The 20,634-nt window shown below is 57.5% G+C and overlaps 1 protein-coding gene and 2 non-coding genes across 3 annotated transcripts; 1 reads left to right on the forward strand and 2 right to left on the reverse strand.

The window, feature by feature from the left end:
• Positions 1 to 60: 60 nt before the first annotated feature.
• SLC28A1 (solute carrier family 28 member 1) lies at positions 61 to 8,441 on the reverse strand. Its single transcript, XM_075159545.1, has 17 exons — positions 8,373 to 8,441; positions 8,196 to 8,293; positions 7,646 to 7,737; positions 7,008 to 7,197; positions 6,499 to 6,640; positions 5,573 to 5,686; positions 5,096 to 5,173; positions 4,681 to 4,761; positions 4,264 to 4,344; positions 3,996 to 4,121; positions 2,817 to 2,947; positions 2,439 to 2,607; positions 2,047 to 2,244; positions 1,497 to 1,578; positions 871 to 969; positions 278 to 389; positions 61 to 184 (listed from the first exon to the last, which is right to left on the reverse strand). Exons 1-17 carry the CDS (start codon positions 8,439 to 8,441, stop codon positions 61 to 63), a joined length of 1,986 nt encoding a protein of 661 aa, XP_075015646.1.
• A 3,081-nt stretch (positions 8,442 to 11,522) lies between these two features.
• On the forward strand, positions 11,523 to 11,594 carry TRNAH-GUG (transfer RNA histidin (anticodon GUG)). Its single transcript has one exon. It is a non-coding gene; the product is annotated as a tRNA-His (tRNA).
• A 304-nt stretch (positions 11,595 to 11,898) lies between these two features.
• On the reverse strand, positions 11,899 to 11,970 carry TRNAH-GUG (transfer RNA histidin (anticodon GUG)). The gene has a single exon. It is a non-coding gene; the product is annotated as a tRNA-His (tRNA).
• Positions 11,971 to 20,634: the final 8,664 nt, after the last annotated feature.

A 20,634-nucleotide genomic window follows, 5' to 3' on the forward strand; every position in this document is an offset into this window, starting at 1 on the left:
CTTGCAGACCCTGGTGCTCCCAGGCCCTTGCCCCCAGGGCGGGTAGCTGCCCGCAGGTTTCTAGGCTGTCCCTGCACAGGACGTGTGGTTGTAGTGCCCGCAGCACTGCGTCAGGCACAGCACGCTCTCCGCCAGGCCAGCCCAGGCTCCTGTGAAGTTGAGCGTCCCGTTCTCAAGCACTGAGCTGGAAGGGGAGAGGCATGGTCAGGACGAGCTGCTGCCCCACCACCTGGGTCCCCGGGCAGGACCATACGGCTCTGGGGCCCTTCACACCCACCTGGCAAAGAGCTGCTTGCAGCATGTGTACATGGTGTAGCTGGTAGAGCTGAAGTTGGCGTTGCTGAGGAAGGTCACGCAGTCGCCCAGCTCCGTTGGCATATGAAGGAGACCTGGGGGACAAGGTCTCCTGGTTGGGGCTTTTGAGGGATCATGCATGCAAATCCCATACCCTGAGCATGCTTGCAAATCCTGTACCCCAACCCTGCTTGCAAATCCCACATCCCAACTCTGCCTGCTTGCAAAACCCGTACCTGGGACTGTGCTTGCAGGTCCCATGCATCGTCCCGCCTCACCTCCAAGACGGATGCAACAGTGACCCCAGGGAACTCCTTGCAGTGCCCCAAAAGCTGCCCTTGAAATGTCCCCATCCCAGCCCAGATGAGGATGAGGGGCCCCAGCAGAGCTATTGGGCTCGGGCAGCCCCTGGCAAAGCCATGAGGGGAGAGCAGAGGGTTTGGAGGCCCTGGCCAAGCCATGGGGAGGACAGGCCAGCCGTCCCCATCCCTGCACCTGCATTTATAGGGGTCTTCAGCCCTTTACCTGTCCCTCCCCAGTTCTTTCTGGCCCCACTGGCAGTGGGCAGGGACCTACCTGCCAGGCAGGCGTTGAGCATGGAGACGCAGATGCCAGTGAACAGGGCTCGCAGCACAATGGAGGCTAAGTCGCCCTTGCGCTGGGGTACCATGGAGGCTGCGGGGGCAAAGCAGAGACCGGGGCGAGTTAGATCCTTGCTCCGGCTCTGCCCTGGGCTGGGGACAGATAGGGACGTGTCCCAGGTCCCCAGCTGGCTCTGCCACATAGTGACCTGCCCGCCCCAACCCCTGGTGTGTGGGGGACGTGGTGATCCCAGCCAGCACCCAGCACGCTGTCTGCCCGTCCTGGCAGTGGTGGGTGCTGGCAGAGCGCTGTGCCCACCCTGCACCCATGGGTGATCAACCACAGCCCTCGGCGCTCTCAGCGCTGGAGTCTCTGCTCTTTGCCCCGTGGCTGGGTGGCACCTGGGCCTGTAGGACATCCACGTGCTCTTGCCCATGGGTGCAGTGCAAAATCATCCCTAACACCTCATGCAAATGCTGTTTCTTATCTGTGTGCTGGCAGAGACCGAACAGGGAGGCTTGAGGGCAGCAAATTCCTCCTGCCCCAGCTGAGCCCTTGCTCCCTGGGCCCAGAATCCCCCTGCATTGTGCCCAGGCACCCTGCACGCGAGTCACACTCACCCAGGCCTCCCAACATGATCCCGATGGAACTGAAGTTGGCGAATCCGCAGAGTGCAAAGGTGGCGATGCTCTCGGCTCGCTCCTGGAGGGCACAGCGGCAGGGGATGGTCACCTCCACCCAGGAGCAGCCCCAGAGCACCCAGAGATGAGCACCATGTCATAGCTCCCAGCCCAGCCAGACATGATGGAGATAACTCCCCCAGCCCAATCCTTTCTCCTTCAGCTATTTTTGGGAGCGAGGATGCAGGTGATAGGCAGCCTGCCCCTGGGAGAGGCTGGGCTGGGGGGAGAGGGGGCCCTGTAGCACCATGATCTGCCCCACCAAGGATAAATGGGATAAATGGGAAGGGGCTTCACTGATTCTGTCAGGATGACCCCGTACCCAGCAGTTAGTGAACATCCAAGTCTAGTTGGCCATAGGTGCCTTCCCACCCCCAACACCATCATCCCCCTGCCTGCCCACCACCCGTCTGCCTGGCCAGGTCCCATGCCCCGTTTTTGCTGGCTCCATCCCTGCCCTGTGCCTGGCAGGGTGGCAGGTGCCCCTCACAGATATCCACTGCTTCTGGCTCCCATTCCACTCCTCCAGGCCTGACAGACGGTTCTTCTTGTACGTGGCCAGCTGCTGGTACGCCACAAACTCGTTCAGGAAGATCTTGATCCCCAAGAGCTCGGCCACCAGCGGCGAGTCTGCCCAGTCTGCCCCCATGAGAAAGGCCACGGGCATGAGGACGTAGGAGCAGATCACCTGGGAAAAGCATCCCAGAAGGGAGCAACTCAGAGCTGACCATCTGCATAGTCCCTGGCTTGGACACCCGCTGCCAGCATTTGCCAAACACCCAGCAAGGGTCTCGGCTACCTCTGAGGCAGTAGGCAAAGGTGGGGACGGGTGGGGGATCCAAGATCTGGCAGCCCAGACCATGGGGCTGCCCTTGGGGATACCTGGAAGGAGAGCCCCTCGATGTCTACCATCTCCCCGAACCAGCGCAGGGCAGCGTTGATGAACTCCAGCACCGCCAAGAAGGCAATAAGGTTGGCTGCGATGTTGGCCACAAGCCCCACAGAGGCGGCAGCCCCATTGCTTGCAGCTTCCAGGATGTTCTGCTCTTCCCTGCATGGAAAAAGACCCCAATGGGCTCATGTGGCCAGGCATCCCCTGTGCAAGGTCAGCTCTCACTCTGTGGATCTCTGCACACTACAGGCTCTCCCAACCTCGGGCCACCCGCAATGTCCATTTGTGCCCCCAAATTGCCCCCATGGGTTCCCTGCACTGGCAGGACACATGCAGCCTCACTCCACCATCCCTCTCCTCACACTCACCCACTGGAGAGGCGGATGCTTGCTTTGCCCTTGAACTTGGACTCTTCCACTTCAGGGTAGACGAGTTTGGACATGGCAAGGGCGCAGGGTGCAGCCATCACGGAGGCTGCGATCAGTGATGCCGCATCTATCTGCAATGTGCAGACCGTGGGCTTAGGCACCTCCGTGCAAGGCTGCGCCCCGTGGCGTGCCACCCCAGGGCACCCCAGCACGTGGCTGGTATCAGCCAGCGACGCTCGGAGCAGTTCAGGGCTCTCCGTTTGCTCGGGATGAGAAAAATGTCTGTGTTTTTCCCATCTCAGCTGGCCACGGCACGTAGGGCAGCTCGCCTGGATGGAGGCATTGCTGGAGCTGCAGCAATCGTGGCCTCGGAGATGTTAATCTCTCCTGCTGTTTGACCTAATCGTGATGATTCTTGTCCCTTCCTTGTCCCTTTTTATCAGTATCAGAACAATAGGCTGTGCAACATTGCGAACTTCTACCCGCTGACTAAGAGCCAAGCTCTCAGTCCCACCTCTCCCCTGCCCGCTGAGTGGCAACATCTCATTTCTCTGACCTTTCACCCTTGGCTCCCCTTTTAAGGAGACTAATTAATAGTAGGAGCTTAGCCAGCAGGTCGAGGGGACGGTTTATTCCCCGTTACAGAGCACTGATGAGGCCATGTCTGGATACCGTGTCCAGGGCTGAGACACGGATGAACTGGAGAGGGCATCCCTGGGGGGGTTGGGGCACAGGACTGAGGCACCTGTGGGGTGGACCAGAGAGGTGGGGGGAGATGACCATCCATGGGGATGTTCACCACCAACCCAGACAAGGCCCTGGGCATCCCCTTGGGCTTTGCCATCACCTCATTTGGGCAGGAGGGTGGCTCAGAGATCCCCAGAGGGTCCTTCCAGGCTGAACTATCCCGTGATGCAGTGAGATTTGCCCTGCTCGCTGTGCAAGGACACGCAGTGAGGGTCCCACGGCAGTGCCTTCTACCTGGCAGGGCTCTGGGGTTTTGGCCGGGCCAGCGAAGGTGAGGCTGGACATGGAGGCACCCTGCCCTCATCCTGCTTACAGAAGGGGACCATGGGGCACCTGCTGGGGGTCTTCTCCCACCCGCAAGTCCAGGGCAGTTCTTGCACGTCAAGACTGCATAGCAGGGAGCACGTGGCATACATCTGCTTGTGCGCTCACCCCAAAGGATATGTAGGCACCCATCACGCTGCCTGCAATGGTGGAAAAGCCACCAGTCATCACAGCGTGGATTTCTGAATGGGTCATGTCTGCAAGGTACGGGCGGATGAGCAGCGGAGCTTCGGTCTGCGAGAGAGAAAACCCTGTTGTCCTTGGGACAGGGCCATGCAGGGCCGCAGGTCTCCTGGGAAGGGAGGAGAAGACCCTTCGTCCAGGACAGGCTCAGCTGCAAGGGCTGAGGACCTGGATCTCCTGCCCAGGACCTTACCTGTCCCACAAAAATGTTCCCCGCCACACTCAGGGTCTCAGTGGGACTGGTGCCCATCGAGACCTGAAGCAGCCAGGAGATCTGGGGAAAGATAAAGCCACCATGTTCACAAAGGCTTCTGGCATCCTGCCACCCACCCCATGAAACAGGGCACTGTTTGGCCCTCAAGCTGCACAGAGGTGATCTTGGGAAGCGCCCACAGACCAGGTAGCAACAACAACTCCAGGGTTGGGCTTTCTCAGGAAGACATGCAAGAAAGAGGGGTTGTGTGTCTGTTCTTTTAAGCAGGACAAATCACCCCAAATTAGTACCATGCCAATTTTCCTGGGATACCCCTCCGCTGATCATAGTAGTCAGAGAACCCACCAGGCTCTTCTCCTTTCCACCACCATCCCAGAGCAAGGTGTGAGGCCCTACCTTGACAATGAGCCACTGCATGATGCCGAGGTAGTAGAGGATGGACATCACACAACTGAAGAAAACAATGATGGGCAGAGACTGCAGGAGAGGCACCAGGGCACAGGGTTAAAGCAGAGCTGAGCAACACATCAAAGTACACTTGGGGAGCTGGGCATGGCATAGCTAGCTCACGCTATTGGGGTGCCACAACACTGGGCCAGGCTGGCAAGAGGGTCAGGGACCAGTGCAAATCCCCCATGGCACTGAGGAGGTCCATGGGTGGGTTCAAAGCTGAAGGAGATCCATCCTTGAGCTGGTTGAGCTCTGCTGCAGCAAACCTGGCTCCGTGCTCTCCAGGACCCAGCAAGGCAGCCAGACCAGAAGAAAACCAGGCTCTGCCTTTCCCTCCCCATACCCCATTCCCCCAGCTGACCTGAAAGGCAAAGACTTCTTCAATGAGTGTGTTCCCAAAGACGAAGCTGGAGCCAGCTCTGGTGTAGCCCAGGAAGAACTGGAAGTGGAGAATTCACATGGTAGGATGGAGATCTCCATTAGCTCTTTCCCTGACATCTCCCTTCTGCCCACCAGGGGTCTGTACCCCCAGCCCCACAGCTCATTTCACTACCCCGCCAGAGAATGACCCTCTGAAACCTAAGCTGGAGACACTGGTGGGCTGTCTCCAAGCCACGGGGCACTGCTCCAGCCTGCAAGGGAGACTGCACCGAAGGGTCTGGACTGCTGCAGAAAACCAGGAAAAAGCTGGCTTTTCTCCAATCGCAAACAAAAATGTTTGTGAGCGTGCAGTCCCTACAGCTTCTCCGCCCCATGGCACCCTCTGCTCTTCTTGCTGATCCCAGGGCAGGGCTACATGGAGGACACAAGTATGGGATGGTGTGAGCAGATGCAGTACCTGGATCTGGTCACCCAGCCACTGGAAAGCTTGGACGCCAGGGGTTGTTCGGAGGACGAAAAGTCCAAATAAGAACTCCAAGCCAAGACCCCAGAAAACAGCTCTCCAGGACACCTGGGGACCAAGAGAATGGGAACTGAGTCATTAGCAAAGCCTACAGACTTCCCTTTCTGACTTCCTACCCCTTCGGCAGCTGCACATGGCAAACACCACTACGCTGTGCCCTGGGTGAGGGTCATGGGGATACTAATAACGAAAGTGTCACAGAAACCCACAAACATAGGATGGTGATAGAGGAAGAAGATGAGTTGGTGGGACTCAGGAACTGGCTGGTGGAACATAACCTGCCAGGCTTAGCCAGGAGGAGATGAGCACAGAGACCTTCTGGTGGTTTGACTGGTAGTACAGACCCACTAGATCAACACTTGTTCATTAATGCCTTGGAGGAGGCGGATGGAGGGATTGCCCAAAACGTTGAAGCAGGTTGCGTTGGAAGCCACTGGGACTTCAATCACTTCTGCCCAAATCATGCAGGGCACCTGAAGCTCAGGCCCACCCTCCACCCACAGGCACCTGAAGCTCAGGCATGAGTCTGGTTCTGAGTCTCTGGGTCTGACCCACTATGAGAGACATGGTGGAAAACAGAATGGAGGAACTATAGGGTAGCCCTGCGCTGAGCAGTGGGAAAGAGAGCAGTGGAAAGCAGAGCAGTGAGGTGGCTTTGGGGCTCCGTCCACCCAACCAGCTCAGCTCGCCAGGCTGTGCCCAGCTCTGCCCAGGAGCCCTGCTGGGCTTCTGCTTCCTCCACGGAGCTCCAGCGATGGGCCATGAGGGGATGCTAGTGGAAAGGAGGCGCTTGTTCCCCAGCACTGGGTGGCCACCTCCTGTGGGGGGACCAATGGCCAAGCCACACCTGAAACACATACTGCGCTGTGGTGCTTGGAGCAGGCAAACAGGAGCAGCACCAAAAAGCAGAAGCCTGCTAATGAGATGAGTTGCTCTGGATTTCTAGAGGTGTCCAAAGCCAGCCACATGATCAGGCCTCCCAGGAGGGCCAACCACAGCAACCTGCAAAGGAAATCCCAGAGTGTCACAGAGAGGATGTCCCCATGGGGAGAGCAGCTCACGAAGGGCAGGAGCTAATTGTGCGGGAGAGGCCACCGTAAGGTCCATGCATCTGAAGAAACCTGGGGCTCGGACACAAATGAGGGGTGTGAATAGCCATCACGCCACTCAGGTAGCGTAGCAAGACAAGTTTCTGCCATGGCTTTTAAGTGGTCCCCAGGCTGGGCCATGCCTCATCATTCACGAGGTGCCTGCACGGCACTAGGGCATGTGCCCAGCGCCACAGGCCGTTGGTCACGCTGGCAGGGCAGCCACGGGAGAGGGGACCCAGGCGCTGGGAGGGATCCGGCCCTGCCTTTTCCCGACTCACCATTTCAGCCACGGCCAGGACTTTTGGAAACATTTCCAAATGGGGCTGAGGAGCAGCAATACTTTTGCCCCACAGTACTTCTTGAAGAGGCTCCAGCAGATGAAGAAGACAACCACAGCAGTCATGACAACCAAGGCAAGGGCTCGCTGGAAGTTGAGCCAACAGGCCGCAATAAAGTAGCACAGGTAGGCTGGAGAAGGCACATTGGGGGTCAGAAACATCAGGGCCGTAGGATCACAGATTCATAACACTAACCAGGGCCAACAATGAGGTTCATTTCCTCCAAATGTCCTTCCCTGGCCACCCTGGAGGCTCCCACGTGTGCGCGAGGGGGACTTAGGGAGCACCACCCCAGCAGCCAGGCTCACTGGTGACAGCACCTCAGCTGTCTGGGGGCACGTGGAGCGAGCAGAAGAGGCACGGCAAACCCTTTGGGTAGGTGGAGAAAGGGGAAGAGGACAGGGAGCTGCAGGTAGCCCTCATGGGCAGGAGTGGTGGGGTGAGGAGGGGGCAGGCAGTGGGGCTGGTGGGAGCGGATACAACCTCCACATGGGTGGCCATGCCCAGTGCTTGGAGGCTGGGGGCACGGCCAGCCAAAGGGATGTGGAGATGGGGTCTCAGTGCCGGGAAGTCCTCACCTACTCCAAGGAGCCCCAGGACGACCCGTCTCAACACCTTGGCATGAGCCTTGCAGAAGCGCTTTGCCTTGGATGCCGGTTGCAGGGCCTTTCTGGGGAGAGTCACATGCCAGAGACATGAGAGGCGCAGAAGATGGATCCTGAAGATCAACCCAACCCAACGGAGCCAGGTCATGACCATACCTCCCAGAGGGCTCTTGCAGCAGCAGCATGGTGGTACAGGCGTGCTGTGGCCTCTAGCAGCTCGGCTGCCCGCTCCCAGGAGGAGCGAGTTGGCCCGTTATGGCAGGGGAGACCCCACCACACACCCCAACACTCTGGGCACCATGAGTGGAGGCTTGCTCTGGGTGGCTGCTATGGGGACAGAGACCTGCCACTGCCACCCTACAAAGCCATATGGAGCCATCAGGCACTGTCCCCTCTATGTGGTCAGTACGACCCTACTCTGCTCCCAGATCAGGTTTGGCTCCAGGAGAATTGCTGGCCCAAAGATTGCAGACTTGCTGTGACCACTGGAAATACCCTACATACACGCATCTCCAGGGGTTACCTGCAGTAGGAGGAGAATCTCCCTTTCCCTTCTCCTTTCCTCTCCTCTTTGCTCTCATCACAAGTTCCATCACATTCCTCATAGAGTCTCTCCTCGCCCTGGAAAACATCATTAGCTGAGCACCCTGAGCACCTCCTGTACCCCGATAGGAGGGGACGGGGGGACGGAGGGACTTACCATGGAGCTGAAAGCTGGGTTGTCTGTGCCCTTCTCCAGGTTGTCCAGGGTTATCTGGTTTTCTTCCATCTCCAGAAGTGCCGCAGCTTCAATGCATTAGAGAAACAGCACTGCGAGGGACCAACGCTGGCTGGGGAGAGAAAGATAGGATCAGCTCCGGGAAGGACAAATGTCCAACCCTGATTTTCAAATTTGGGTCTCCGAGAGAAAAATGCCCTTTGCAGTAGGGATTCAGAGCAGTTCCTGCACCAGCTCAACAAGGGACCATCCATGGAGTCCTCAAGCCATGGGGCTGGTGTGATAACTTCCTTGTTCTCCTGTAACTCTGGGAAGGTCTTTGCTTTTCCGTGCTTCCAAGGAATTACAGGAGAGGATTAGATGCAGGAGGGAGAGCTGATACTTCTCTTCCAAGTTGGTGGCAGTGGCACCAGCCTCCGTGAGCCCCTTTGCGAGTGGGATTTTGCAAAAAATAAATCTGGCTGCACCCCTCATTGAGAGCTTTTGGTGCAACCGAGTAAAAGAAGGAAGAAGGTCCTTTCATGTTGATAACTAGTACAGTGCAGGAGCGATGGATAGGAATAAGTGGTAGTTTGCATGGAGACTGGTTCTAAAGGAGGATCATACTGGGAGAACTGGTCCAGTAAAGCCAGAAGAACCAGTGTTATGCCAGGGCAGGAACCCTTGGAGCATCCCATTTGGACACCCTCCCGGTTCCTCTACCTGGAGAAGGATGAGGGAAGAGCAGAGAAGTCACAGAGAAGGCAGTGATCGACTGTAGGAGCACTTCTGTGTGAGGACAGAGGGAGTAAGGAGTTGACAGAGTTGTTCTTGCTTTTGGAGGAGAGTCGTAGAGGTCTGCATGGAGAAGGTGGAGATAGCAGGGTCATCGCCTGCTTCCCGCAGTGTGAGAATTAGGGTCCACTGAAGGGAGCGACCCAGCCCCATATGAAACAAGTGGAGGTGAGGAGTTTTGGAGAACGTCTCCCTCAACGTGGGACCTCACAGCAGCTGAAGGTGGTGGTGGGCTCCACGGGGCAGTGGAGCCACCAAGGGGGACCACTGAGGCTCCTTGGCAGCAGGGCCACAGTAGGAACCCAGGACCCCAGACCTCCTCCAGGGCCTCCAGCACCCCCTAGCCCCGCGGGGCTTAGGGACCCCTCACCAGGACCCTGGCAGGGATCAGGAGGACCCCCCTCCCCAGGCCCACCACCGTTTCAGGGATACCCCCCCTGGGACCCCTCTGGGCTCAGTGACCCCTCCAGCACACCCAGTATTCAGGGACCCCTCCAAGACCTCCCAGGGCTCTGGACCCCCCCAGGGCTCCCGGCTCTCCCCATCCCTCCCAGGCTCAGTGTCCTCCAGGACCCCTGGGCTGATGCCACCTCCATGGTCCCCCCAGTGCCACCCCCCAACACATGGCTCACCTACCTTTTGTTTTGGTGAAGCCTCATTGGTGAAGGCAGCCAATTAGTGGGGCAGCAGGTGGGCGACCCCCACGTGCCCCCTCACCCCATTGTGCCCCGTGTCCTCACGCTGTGCCCGTGGACCCCCATGGCCTCGTGGTGCACCGTGGCCGCACGCCCCTCTGCCCTCCCCACTATGTCCCTGCACGCTACGCCCTCACATGCCCCATGTCCCTGTGCCCCACGCCCTCACACCCCCCATGGCCTCATGCCCCATGCCCTCACGCCCCCCATGTCCTCATGCCCCATGCCCTCACACCCCCCATGGCCTCATGCCCCATGCCCTCACACCCCCCATGGCCTCATGCCCCATGCCCTCACACCCCCCCGTGTCCTTGTGCCCCACGCCCTCACGCCCCCCATGTCCTCGTGCCTCACGCCCTCACACCCCCCGTGTCCTCATGCCCCACACCCTCATGCCCCCCGTGTCCTCGTGCCCCATGCCCTCACACCCCCCATGTTCTCGTGCCTCACACCCTCACGCCCCCATGCCCCACGCCCTCACGCCCCCCACGGCCTCGCGCCCTCCCCGTGCCCCTCGGCTCCCCCCCGCCCTGGCACCCGCCAGCCCCCTGCGCTCACCCGCCACCCCGCCGGCCACACAGCTCCCAGCCCCGCGCCCCGGTTACCAATTAACAGCTCGGTCCAAAGAGCTGGGCTGGGCGCTGCGTGGCCAGAGCCGCCCTGGCTGCTCCCGGGGCTCACGCCCAGGCGCCCGGCTGCCCGTGAGGGCGTGCGGGGGAGCCCAGCTGGGCGGCCACGCAGGGCACAGTGCCGCCCAGAAAAGGTTGCCCGGGATACTTTCACCCCCAGGTGAAACAAGCCTTGAGGGAAGTTATTAAAAGCAGAAATCCAACCTTTACCCCACCCCAGGAAATTCTTTCCGGGAAAAGAGCCAGGCACATGTGGCTTCCAAAGCTGCAGCGGTGCGAAGTCACATCGCCCGGTCCCTGAGCAGCGCGGGATGGATGGAGCTGCAGCGAGCAAAAACGTTGCCTGCCAGCGTGTGTTGGAAAGCATTTTTTCATGCGGGATGGTGGGAGTCGCACCCCCACGTGCGTGCACCCAGCTGGCATCTCCTTGGTTTTTTTTTGCACCGGGAGCAGTGAAGTGATGTGGCTCTGAAGGTGCCAACGCCAGGCATTAGCAGGAATTGGTTCAGAGATTGCTGATTAATGATGCCACGGGATGCTCGGGGTGCCCGTATGCAAATGCTCCCTGAGTCCGTTCCTCGGTGCACACGAGCAGCACCTTCTCCCTGTGGGTTTTATCCAGTCCTGCTGCTGAAGCTGCCTAAACTTGGGGTTGGTGTAGCGTGAGGGCGCTCAGCACCTGCTTGCACAAGTCAGTGCATGGATGACAAGGAATAAAACCCTGAAGGTGGCTTGTGCAACGCTGGTGTAAACCCGTCCCCGCGTGTGCAGGGATCCCCCAGCCCACTGCGACGCTCGTGGGCTACTCGTGCAAACACCCGTGGGACGCACAGAGCCCGGGCATTGCTCGCCCGCTCGCCAGGTGCTCGGGCAAACCCGGCGCCGCACTTGCCAGTGCAGAGCGGGCGTGCGAGGGCCGCGCGCCCGCACCCCGCGCGGGTCGCGCGTGGGAGGGCGGCCCCGCCCCGCGCGCCCCGCGCTGTCACCGCTAAGGGCCGCCGCGCCGCGCCTGCCACCCAGAGCCCCGGTAGCGCGCCGTGATCGTATAGTGGTTAGTACTCTGCGTTGTGGCCGCAGCAACCTCGGTTCGAATCCGAGTCACGGCATCGCCCCGGCGGTAGCACGGCACACGGGCTCGCGCAGCTTTTTCGTGGTTTTTCCTCTCCGACGACTCCATTAATCCTCATTTTGTTTCACGTCGCGCCGGTATTTCACATTTTTTTCCCGGCTCCACCCCCAGCCCGGGGGACTCTGCAGGGCGGCGAGGGGGTAAGTCACGGCGCAACGGGAAAAATGAAATGAAATGAAATGAAATGAAATGAAATGAAATGAAATGAAATGAATCAAATCAAACCATGACGGCGTCGGGAAAAAAAGCAGAGCCCGTGTGCCGTGGTACCGCCGGAGCGATGCCGTGACTCGGATTCGAACCGAGGTTGCTGCGGCCACAACGCAGAGTACTAACCACTATACGATCACGGCGCGCTACCGGGGCTCTGCGCTGCAGCCGCGGCGCGGCGGCCCTTAGCGGTGACGACGCTGAGCAAGCGGCGCGGGGCGGGGCCGGGAGGTCCGCGCCCCGCCCACGCTCTGCAGTGTTTCCATGGCGACGCGGGGGGAGCTGTGTGCGCCTGCGCGGCGCTGGCTGCGGCGGGGGGGCCCCGCGGGGCTCGGCCCGGCCCGACCCTGCCCCTGGGCCCCCCCGGACCGGGACCCCCGCCCCGCCCCCCGGCCCCTTACGGGCCCCCACTGAACCCGGCCCCTGATCCCCACCTGCACCCTAGCCCGGGCCGTGACCCTGGTCCTCCCCCCACACCCTGACCCTAAACCCGGCAGTGAAGCAACGAAGGGCAACGAAGCTGGTGAAGGGCCTGGAGCACAGGTCTGATGGGGAGCGGCTGAGGGAGCTGGGGGCGTTCAGCCTGGAGAAGAGGAGGCTGAGGGGAGACCTCATGGCTCTACAACTACCTGAAGGGAGGTTGTAGTGAGGTGGGGGTCGGTCTCTTCTCCCAAGTACCAAGTGATAGGACGAGAGGAAATGGCCTCAAGTTGCGCCAAGGGAGGTTTAGATTGGACATTAGGAGAAATTTCTTTACTGAAAGAGTGGTCAGGCCTTGGAACAGGCTGCCCAGGGAAGTGGTGGAGTCACCATCCCTGGAGGTATTTAAAAGACGTGTAGATGAGGCCCTTAGGGACATGGTGTAGTGGGCATGGGGGTGTTGGGTTGACGGTTGGACACGATGATCTTAGAGGTCTTTTCCAGCCTTAATGATTCTATGATTCTATGACTCTCTCCCACCTCTAACCCTGTCTCACCTCCTTCCCTGACCCCAGCCCCAAACCTAACCCTGATTCTAAGCCTAACCCCCCCATCTCTGGTTTTAACCCTTTCTAACCCCACTCCTAATCCTATCCCTTCTTCTCTGGCCTTGGCCCAACTCCAGACTGTGATCCTGACCCTGTCCCTGCTTCCAGCTGTAGCCCTGACCCCCACCTAACTCTTATCCTGACCCTTCCCCTCATCCTGCCCCATATCCCAACCCTCACTGTGTCCCTAACCCCAACCCCAACCCCTGCCCAGCTGTAATCCCACCTCTCACCCCGTGGGTGTTTCTCAGGGAATAAAGTTTCTCTTTACTGCAGCATTAATGACTCAGCACACCAGGGTGGTGCCTACAGACTCGGAGAGGAAGATGAGGGACTAATGATGAAATTGTTTTTGTGGCCCAAAACAGTGGCAGGTATCAGTCTGGGCTGCTGTGTCTGTTTCTTCCTGGTGAAACACACATTAATAGTTAATGACTGTTTGCCGTCACCACTGTTGCTGATTTTTACAGTGCTCCAAGTATTAAAGGCTCTTTTATTTTCACAGATATGCAAAGAATTCAAAACACCTGGGATCAAAAGGATTTCTTTGTGTAAAATATTTTTAGAGCAATCATGGCAATTCAAGGCACTCGGATGGCCCAGATGACTCACACACTGCATCAGGGGGAAGAGCTGGTCACAGAAACCTCCGTTGCGTGCGCAACGAGCTCATCACTTGGCATCATATATACGCACCCATGTGTTTTGCCTGCATGTGAGGGGGGTGCTGGAAGAGGCAGAGGTCTCCTGCAGCCATGCTGCCCATGCTGGGCAGGGGTATGTCCCTGTACCATGTCTGTCCTTGTATATCTGCTGCAGCTGGTGAATCCTAAATATAAAAGTCTTCCTGTGGCTTGGTACAAACCAGAGGAAGGCCCTGTGCACCTTGATTACTCCACGAAGTAACTACTCCTGTCACACTGACCTCCTCATCTTGCTCGTATCCAACCCAAAAGAGCTCAGAGTGGTGGAGGAAGATAGAATGGCTTTTTGTGTCCTCCCTTTGTCTATACTCACCTCTTTCTTCCCTCAGCCTCTTCGCTGTTGACTTGCCCTGGTCCCTCAGCGATGGTGGGCACCTTTGCAATGGAAGATGCTCTCCACAACATCAAACCTGGCTGACCAGGAGATAGTGGAGGAGGGGCGCTTTGGTGGTATCGAATGACCTAGGTGTCCATGGGCTTTTGGTACTGCCCTCCCGCCCCAGTGCTGCCCTTCTCCCTCCCTTGTGCGCCCTCCAAGGATCCCAGTCTGTCCCCCTCGGCTGGAGGGACACTGCTCTTGCTCATCTCTGGCCAACCCTGTCACCATCTGTGTCCTCATGCTGGACCTAAAGCGTCACTGGTAGGAGATACGTGTGTCTCCTCCCATGTCCAGGGAGTTTAACACCGTCATTGGCCCCTTGGCTGCACCATGGAGAGATACCTGACCACCCAGACATCTGCAGGACGGGGGGAAGCTGAGCTGTAGAGATGGGGTCATCACAACCTCTGAATCTCAAGGAACAAGCTTGTGAAGGGGAGACGTCCTCGTGCTGCCCTGTCTGGTCTCTTGTGCCTTCCTCCATGCTGAGCTGGTGGTCACACAATTCCACTGAGCTGGCTTGTGTCACAGGTGAAAGGACAAGCCCAGCTCCATGCTGGCCTGCTCTCATGCATGGCCCTGGACAATTGCTGCGTTGGGTTAGCGCAGCCGTTGTGGGGAAGAAGCACCCAAGGGAGAACGTGGGACGGTGTGGAGACGTGGAACACCTCTGGCAGGACATGATGTCCGTGCCCAGTGGGGACGGAGAACCTACAGCGACGCACGCAGGGACCAGGGGATTCCTGCTCGGGCACTTGCATGGGCAGGCAGAGCAGGACCCCTGAGGTTGGGGTCCACCATGGTCTTGATCCTGATTCTTGGCCTGCTGTGGTGCAGGGCTTATGGTGTGCATGGCACAGGCTCCTCTGTGGGCAGGGAGGAGGCGGCGGGGCTCGTACTTTGGGTGCTCAGCAGACGTTTCTGGAAGGGGGAAGCTGGCAGAATAACAATGATCTCAACTGCTGAACGGGCGTGACTGAGATAAACACTGCAGCGATAAGGAGGTAGTCGGCCAAACATGGAAGTGAGCAGGGAGGTGGCAAGTGGACAAGGAGATAAGTGGCAGGGGCCTGGTGGCTACGGAAGAGGAGGCATGAAGCTGCTGCCACCCATCACTGGTGGTGGTGGTGGTGGCCCTGTCCCAGCACAGCTCCCTACCCATGGGCTGCCTTCCCCGACAGGATTCGGATACAACCACTCCTAATGAAATCGTGCCAGGTTGTCAAGGGCCCAACAGCCCTTTGCTGCGTGGTTTTGTCCACAGGATGCTGCTGGTCTGGCCCAGATGGTTTGGACCAGCCAGGACATGCTCACGCAGTATGGAGGAAAAGGGGTGAGCTTGTGGGGGTATCAGGGGACCATCTGTCTGCTGGATGACCTGATCCCTTCGGGCTCTGCTCAGCATCTTGGCAGGACGGCTGCTCCAGGCAGGCTCCTCTGCTCTTCCCACCCTCAGTAGCTTTTCTTCAAGCATTTTGATGCCTGTGGATTGCATTCAATGGGATTTTAAAGGTGCCTGCAATGTCGAAATGCCAGTGCAGCCAGGCAGAGAGTGCTGCTGGGCCCAGACATTGCCACTCCATGGCACAAACATAAATCTTCTGGCTGGCACAGAGACAACAGCAATTAATCACTGTGCGGCTGTCTTGGCTGCTTGGCCCCTTGAGTGGCCTCTCCAGCTGTTCCCTCACTGGGGCAGCCCCTGGCCTCCTTTCCCCATTTCAGGGAGGCTGATGGGAGGCAGAGCGATCCCCACTGCCTCTTGTTTTGGTCTCAGATCCCTAAAACAGCCCCAGGAGCAGCGCTGGTGCCCGGGGAGGCAGGACGGATGCCAGTGATGCAAGGAGGCACTCCATGTTTTACTGGTGGTAGAAAACCGTGCACTGACGCAGGCCAGCACTGTCATCTCTGGGTATTCAGAGGCCATAAATTCAGCTTGCAATTTGCTCTGCTGCTGAAAGCCCACCTTCCTTCCTCAGGAAATCAGAGCAACTCCACCGAGTTATACCAGCTAGCCCAGTATCCCATATTCCCATACCCACAGGCACTACCGGGCCAGTGCAGGATGCTGGAGCAAGGGCAGGCCAGGGAAGGATCCTGGGGCTGGGATAATTTTGAAGGTGAAGGTTTAGGTGGGATTTGGGGGCAAAGGACAGCACATCTGAGCTAGGTGACAGTTGCAAGCAACTGACACGGCTCTGTCCCCACCATCCACCTCCCCATCCTCTTCTAGCTCATGAGACGTGCGCCAAGGACTGAAGGAGAAGGACTCAAGCATTTCTTGACATGTATGTTCAGCTGTGATGCTCTTCAGAGGCTTTATGAGCCCACAACAGTGCATGAGATGGGCCTGGTTATTCTAAAGCCCAGGCTTCAAAGGGCATTTTCCAGTCTGCCAGCACTATGCAGGGCATCCAAACAGGCTACAACAGACTGATTTTCTGCTTTGTTATGTTTTGGGATCCCCTTGCCTGGCTCCAGCGTCCAGAGAGCAAGGAAAATGGTACCCAAAATGTGTGGAGCAGGGATTCACCAAAGCTGTCCTGTCTGACCTCCAGGGAGCACAAAGCCTGGAGCAGCCTCTTGAGCCCTTTCCTTGTGGGGCCAGCATCCAGCTGGAGCTGGGATGTAATAAAAGCGTCCCGGGGGAGCGTCAGCCACCCCGCAGCCCTGTATAAATGCTGCCACATGTTCGTGTGTGCCCTGCCTCATTCCAGCTGCCGGCCCAAGCTCTCACTCTGCCTTTGTCTGCGCCAGGAGTGGGAGCCTCCTCCCGCAGCAGGGATTTATAGCCTGCACACAGCCACCTCTTAACCCCTCTTTGTGATGCTGAGTGGGCAGAAAACAGGCAGCCACGTGCTGCCAGGCAGTCTGCCCGGCCCTCGCCTCTCCAGGTCTTGCAGTCCCCTCTGAATTCAACTTCATTTTCTGCCTCCCAGCCCTTTCGGAGACACAGGGCTGGGTTGGTGGCAAAAGCACTTGTTCCCCTCTGCGTGGGGGGAATGGCCTCTGTTTTGCTCCTGTTCGCCATGCCCATTTTCCTGATGGTTTATGACAGCCCTATTAAGAGATATAAGGGGGATGCCAGGGGTGGTTCACAGCCCCTAGGCAATGTAAAGCCACTGAGAGTCTGTCTGGAGAAGGACTCAGCTGTGTGAGCATGGCCATTGCAGCTGGATTAATCAAACCTGCCATTAACACTTTCCTGGGGCACACAGGTCCCCTGCCAGCCCCAGAGCACAGGCCTCCAACCGGCATGTCGCTCTGATTGAGCTGCAAATGCACCAGCTCCTTAGTTTGCTCTGCCTCAGATCGATGAGTGCAGGCGGTTCCAATCAATTCCACTTTACCACTTGCTATTGAGTTCAGATCCACGCTCTCCCAGCTGGTCCCGCTTCCTTTGTTCGTTCAGAGGAGGAATTCAGGCACCTTATCCCACTTGGAAACCGCTGTGCCCTTGCAGGGTCAAGCCCCCTGGTAGGGGCAGATAATCCCCTGCAGATGCAGTTGTTCCTCCCTGCCCTCCCCACCAGAGGGCCAGCAATGAAGGGGTTGAATTTGTGCTAAGGCTGGAGCCCTGAAAGTGTCAACCTGGCTGGGCAGAGTGTGAAAGCGGGTGGCTGGATGAGGCCATGAGATTTGCATGATATAATATAGCTGTTGCCACCAAACCGGCATCTGTTATGAGGTTTCCCTGCCACAAGCCTGGTTTTGCTGGGAAAACACCGAAGGCAGCTGCAGAGAGCTCTTGTGGCTTGGCTCCTCCGTACCCACGGGCACCAAACGTGGCTTCAGCTTTCCAGGGCTTAAGCCCATGCAAAACGATTTTACGGAGAAAAAAATAATGCCAAAGAGTTTACATAGTGGCTGTTCGGAAATTTCCCTCAAACCCCTACCTGGCATTTGTTGGTGAAAGAGGCGTTTCTCACACTTTGTGTCAATCCTGAAGTCATTTTTTTCTCTTATCTGTCATCCAGCTCTCTTGCTGGCTCGTTTCCAGGGTAGCGCGCCTGGATTTGTGGAAATGAAGTTCCCCACAGCTCTCCACACCTCGTCAAGTGTTAATGAAATAACGGATCACACCATAGAGCAGTTATGACGCTCAGGGTCGTGGATGTGCAGACGGCTGTCAGCGCTGAGAGCAGAGGCAGAAAAGGTGCTCGGCGTAGCTGAGGCGATGACCGATGTGTCTGGCTCTGAGCTGGCAGATGTCCGTCAGTGAGTTGTCGTCTCTTCTTTTGGTCAATTAGCATGGTTTCAATTATATTATCAACTGCATAATGATTTCTTTTGACAGAAAGGTTGGGGAACTGCAAAAAGTGTCTGCAAGAATTTGCTTCATTTGGTAAACGCACATGCTTTGGGCATATCCTGCATGTCTGGACAGACAGCGTCCGAGTGGCTTGAACACACTTACAAAGCCCGCGTCTGCATTGCATGTGCGAGTGTTGATGCAGAAATGTCCTAGTTTGTGAAGCTTGGGAAGAGCAACATGTCACATCATATATGGGACTTGGTGTGGGCCCATGTCCTCCATGTTCCTCCTTGCTTTCCCACAACATATTGCTTGTCTTCGGCCCTTGCCACCCCTGTGCAACGCATTGCAGCAGGCTGGGGTGAGAGGGGGCTGCAGAGCATCTTGTGCAGAGCATCCCTTCCATGCCAGCCTGGTCCCTGCCCTGGCAGCGAGCTGGGATGGGTGGGCATGACTGCTCCCAGCCTGATGGGAGCTGGGATATCTGGAAGGGATGAACGAAGCTTGCAGGCTCCTAAGTGATAGGGAGCAACCGGTGCGGGATGTGCTTGGTGTGCAGAAGAGGGGCTGCTGGAAGAGGGATGCTTCCAGCCTGGGAACAGCTTGCCAAATGAAAGCATGCTGCCTGCATGATATTTTTGGGAGCAGTATCCCGGCACATGGGCAGCTGGTGCGGCAAGAGCGGCCCATCTCACCCACTGCCCAGTCTTCGACGGTCTGGTGCAAATGTGTAGCAACATTTCCCCTGGATGCGATCCCTGCCTCTAAATATTTGCAAGGCTCCTTGTGCCAGTCTTAGTATTTATCAGTGCTTGATGGATTTCTTTCTGTGGATTTGTCCGGTCTTGTTCCTAAACCACGTAGCATCTGCAGCGGCCCGTGGCAGGGAGGGCTGCTGTGCGCTGAGTCACCTCCTCGTGTTTATCCCTGATCTACCAGGCCCTCCCCACCCTCCCCCAGCCACGCAGATATCTGCCCTGTGACCCCACTCTTCTCTTTTCCATACCAAAGAGCCCTGTTCATCACGCACCCCATGTGCAGAAACCTTTGATCATCCTGTTGCCCTTCTCTGCGCATTTTCTAGCTCTGCTGTATCCTTGGGATGGGGGACCAGGACCGCACACAGGCCGGGACTGACCAGGGAATAGTGGCACCTCTGATGTTGTCTCTACCTTTTCCTAACCCTACCTATCAGTTTTGATGGAGAGGTTTTGCAGTTTTGACCTCTGCTGAGTGCTGAGGGGATGTTTTCACGGACTGTCAGAGATCGCAGTCTCAGAGCCCATCACTTTAGACAAGAGGCAGGGCTTGGTTTCCCCATGTGTATCACTTCCCTCACATTGGCTTTCATCTCGTTTTATTGCCAAGTTGCTCAGCCTCTGAAAGTCCTCCTGCAATTCTTAGCATTCATCCACAGTATCCAGAATAATTCAATATTATTAGCAGATTTTGTCACTTCTCTACTGACCTCATCTCATCAGAGGATCTGCTTGTGGAAATGCAGGTGACCTCTCTCAGCTGGATCACCCTCAGGTGCCTGCTGGCTCTTTCCAAGAAAGCCACTAGCTTTGGAAAAAAGAAATTCACTTTAAGAGAGCTGTGTCAACTCTCTCCCAGTATGTCATATTTATCCATCTGTCCCATAACGATGCCAGTTTCCTACTCCTTATGCCAATTTTTGTTCATTTGTAGAGAACAGATGTGTCATTTATCAGTCTGTGGCTCTTTGGCCGCCTCCTGCGACCAAGCATTTTTGGTGTCACAGTTGCCATCTTCCAGTCCTCACGTCCCCTGCTGTACCCAGACCTCGGGGGAGGTTGGGGTGTCACCCAGCAGACATGACATCCTCCCGGGCCCTGCTGCGCTGCGCAACAGGGCTTGCGTAGGGTACTCCCGAGAAGGGAAGGGGCTGGAGTCACCACAGACATTTCTAAGCTCCCAGGGATGGCTTTTATTCGAAGCTGCGGAAGAAGCGCCTGGAGATGCAAGGGGCTGCATGCTTCCCTGCAAGCCAGGGGAGATGCTGGCGTCAGGGGTAGCAGCCGACCCAGCGCCTGACTCCAGTGACATGTTGGCAAGTGTCAAATACTAAATTCAGCCCCAACATCATCAGTGGGTGAATCATCTTCCAACACCTCCTCAAGAGCATGCAGGAGCAGAGACCTTCTCCTCTGAGTCACCAAAAGCTGCTGCCTGGGGGACGCTGGGCTGTGTCCACACAGGGTTAAACTGGAAGGGAAGGTTTACTGGGGCCATGTGGCCTGAGCCCTCCTAGACCCAGGGAAGGTCCTGTGTCCTGTTCTTGGCCCGGGCTGCCAGAGAGGGCTCCTGTCCCCAGCTGTGGGTAAGCACAAGGAGCAGTCAGGCAGCTCCTCACACCCAGGACGGGTGAGGGCTGAGGACGCGCACAGCTCTCTGCAGGGCTGGCAGGAGCCCGGAAG

The sequence above is a fragment of the Calonectris borealis genome, chromosome 11 (genome assembly GCF_964195595.1).
Source record: "Calonectris borealis chromosome 11, bCalBor7.hap1.2, whole genome shotgun sequence".
Classification (NCBI taxonomy): domain Eukaryota; kingdom Metazoa; phylum Chordata; class Aves; order Procellariiformes; family Procellariidae; genus Calonectris; species Calonectris borealis.

Excerpts from the sequence above, each read along its gene's own strand:
- SLC28A1 (XM_075159545.1), bottom strand. The coding sequence starts at position 8,441 with ATGGAAGAAAACCAGATAACCCTGGACAACCTGGAGAAGGGCACAGAC. Across the intron at positions 7,738-8,195 it reads AGATTCTCCTCCTACTGCAG|AAAGGCCCTGCAACCGGCAT; the intron begins GTAACCCCTGGA and ends GACTCTCCCCAG. Across the intron at positions 2,948-3,995 it reads GTGCCTACATATCCTTTGGG|ATAGATGCGGCATCACTGAT; the intron begins GTGAGCGCACAA and ends TGCACATTGCAG.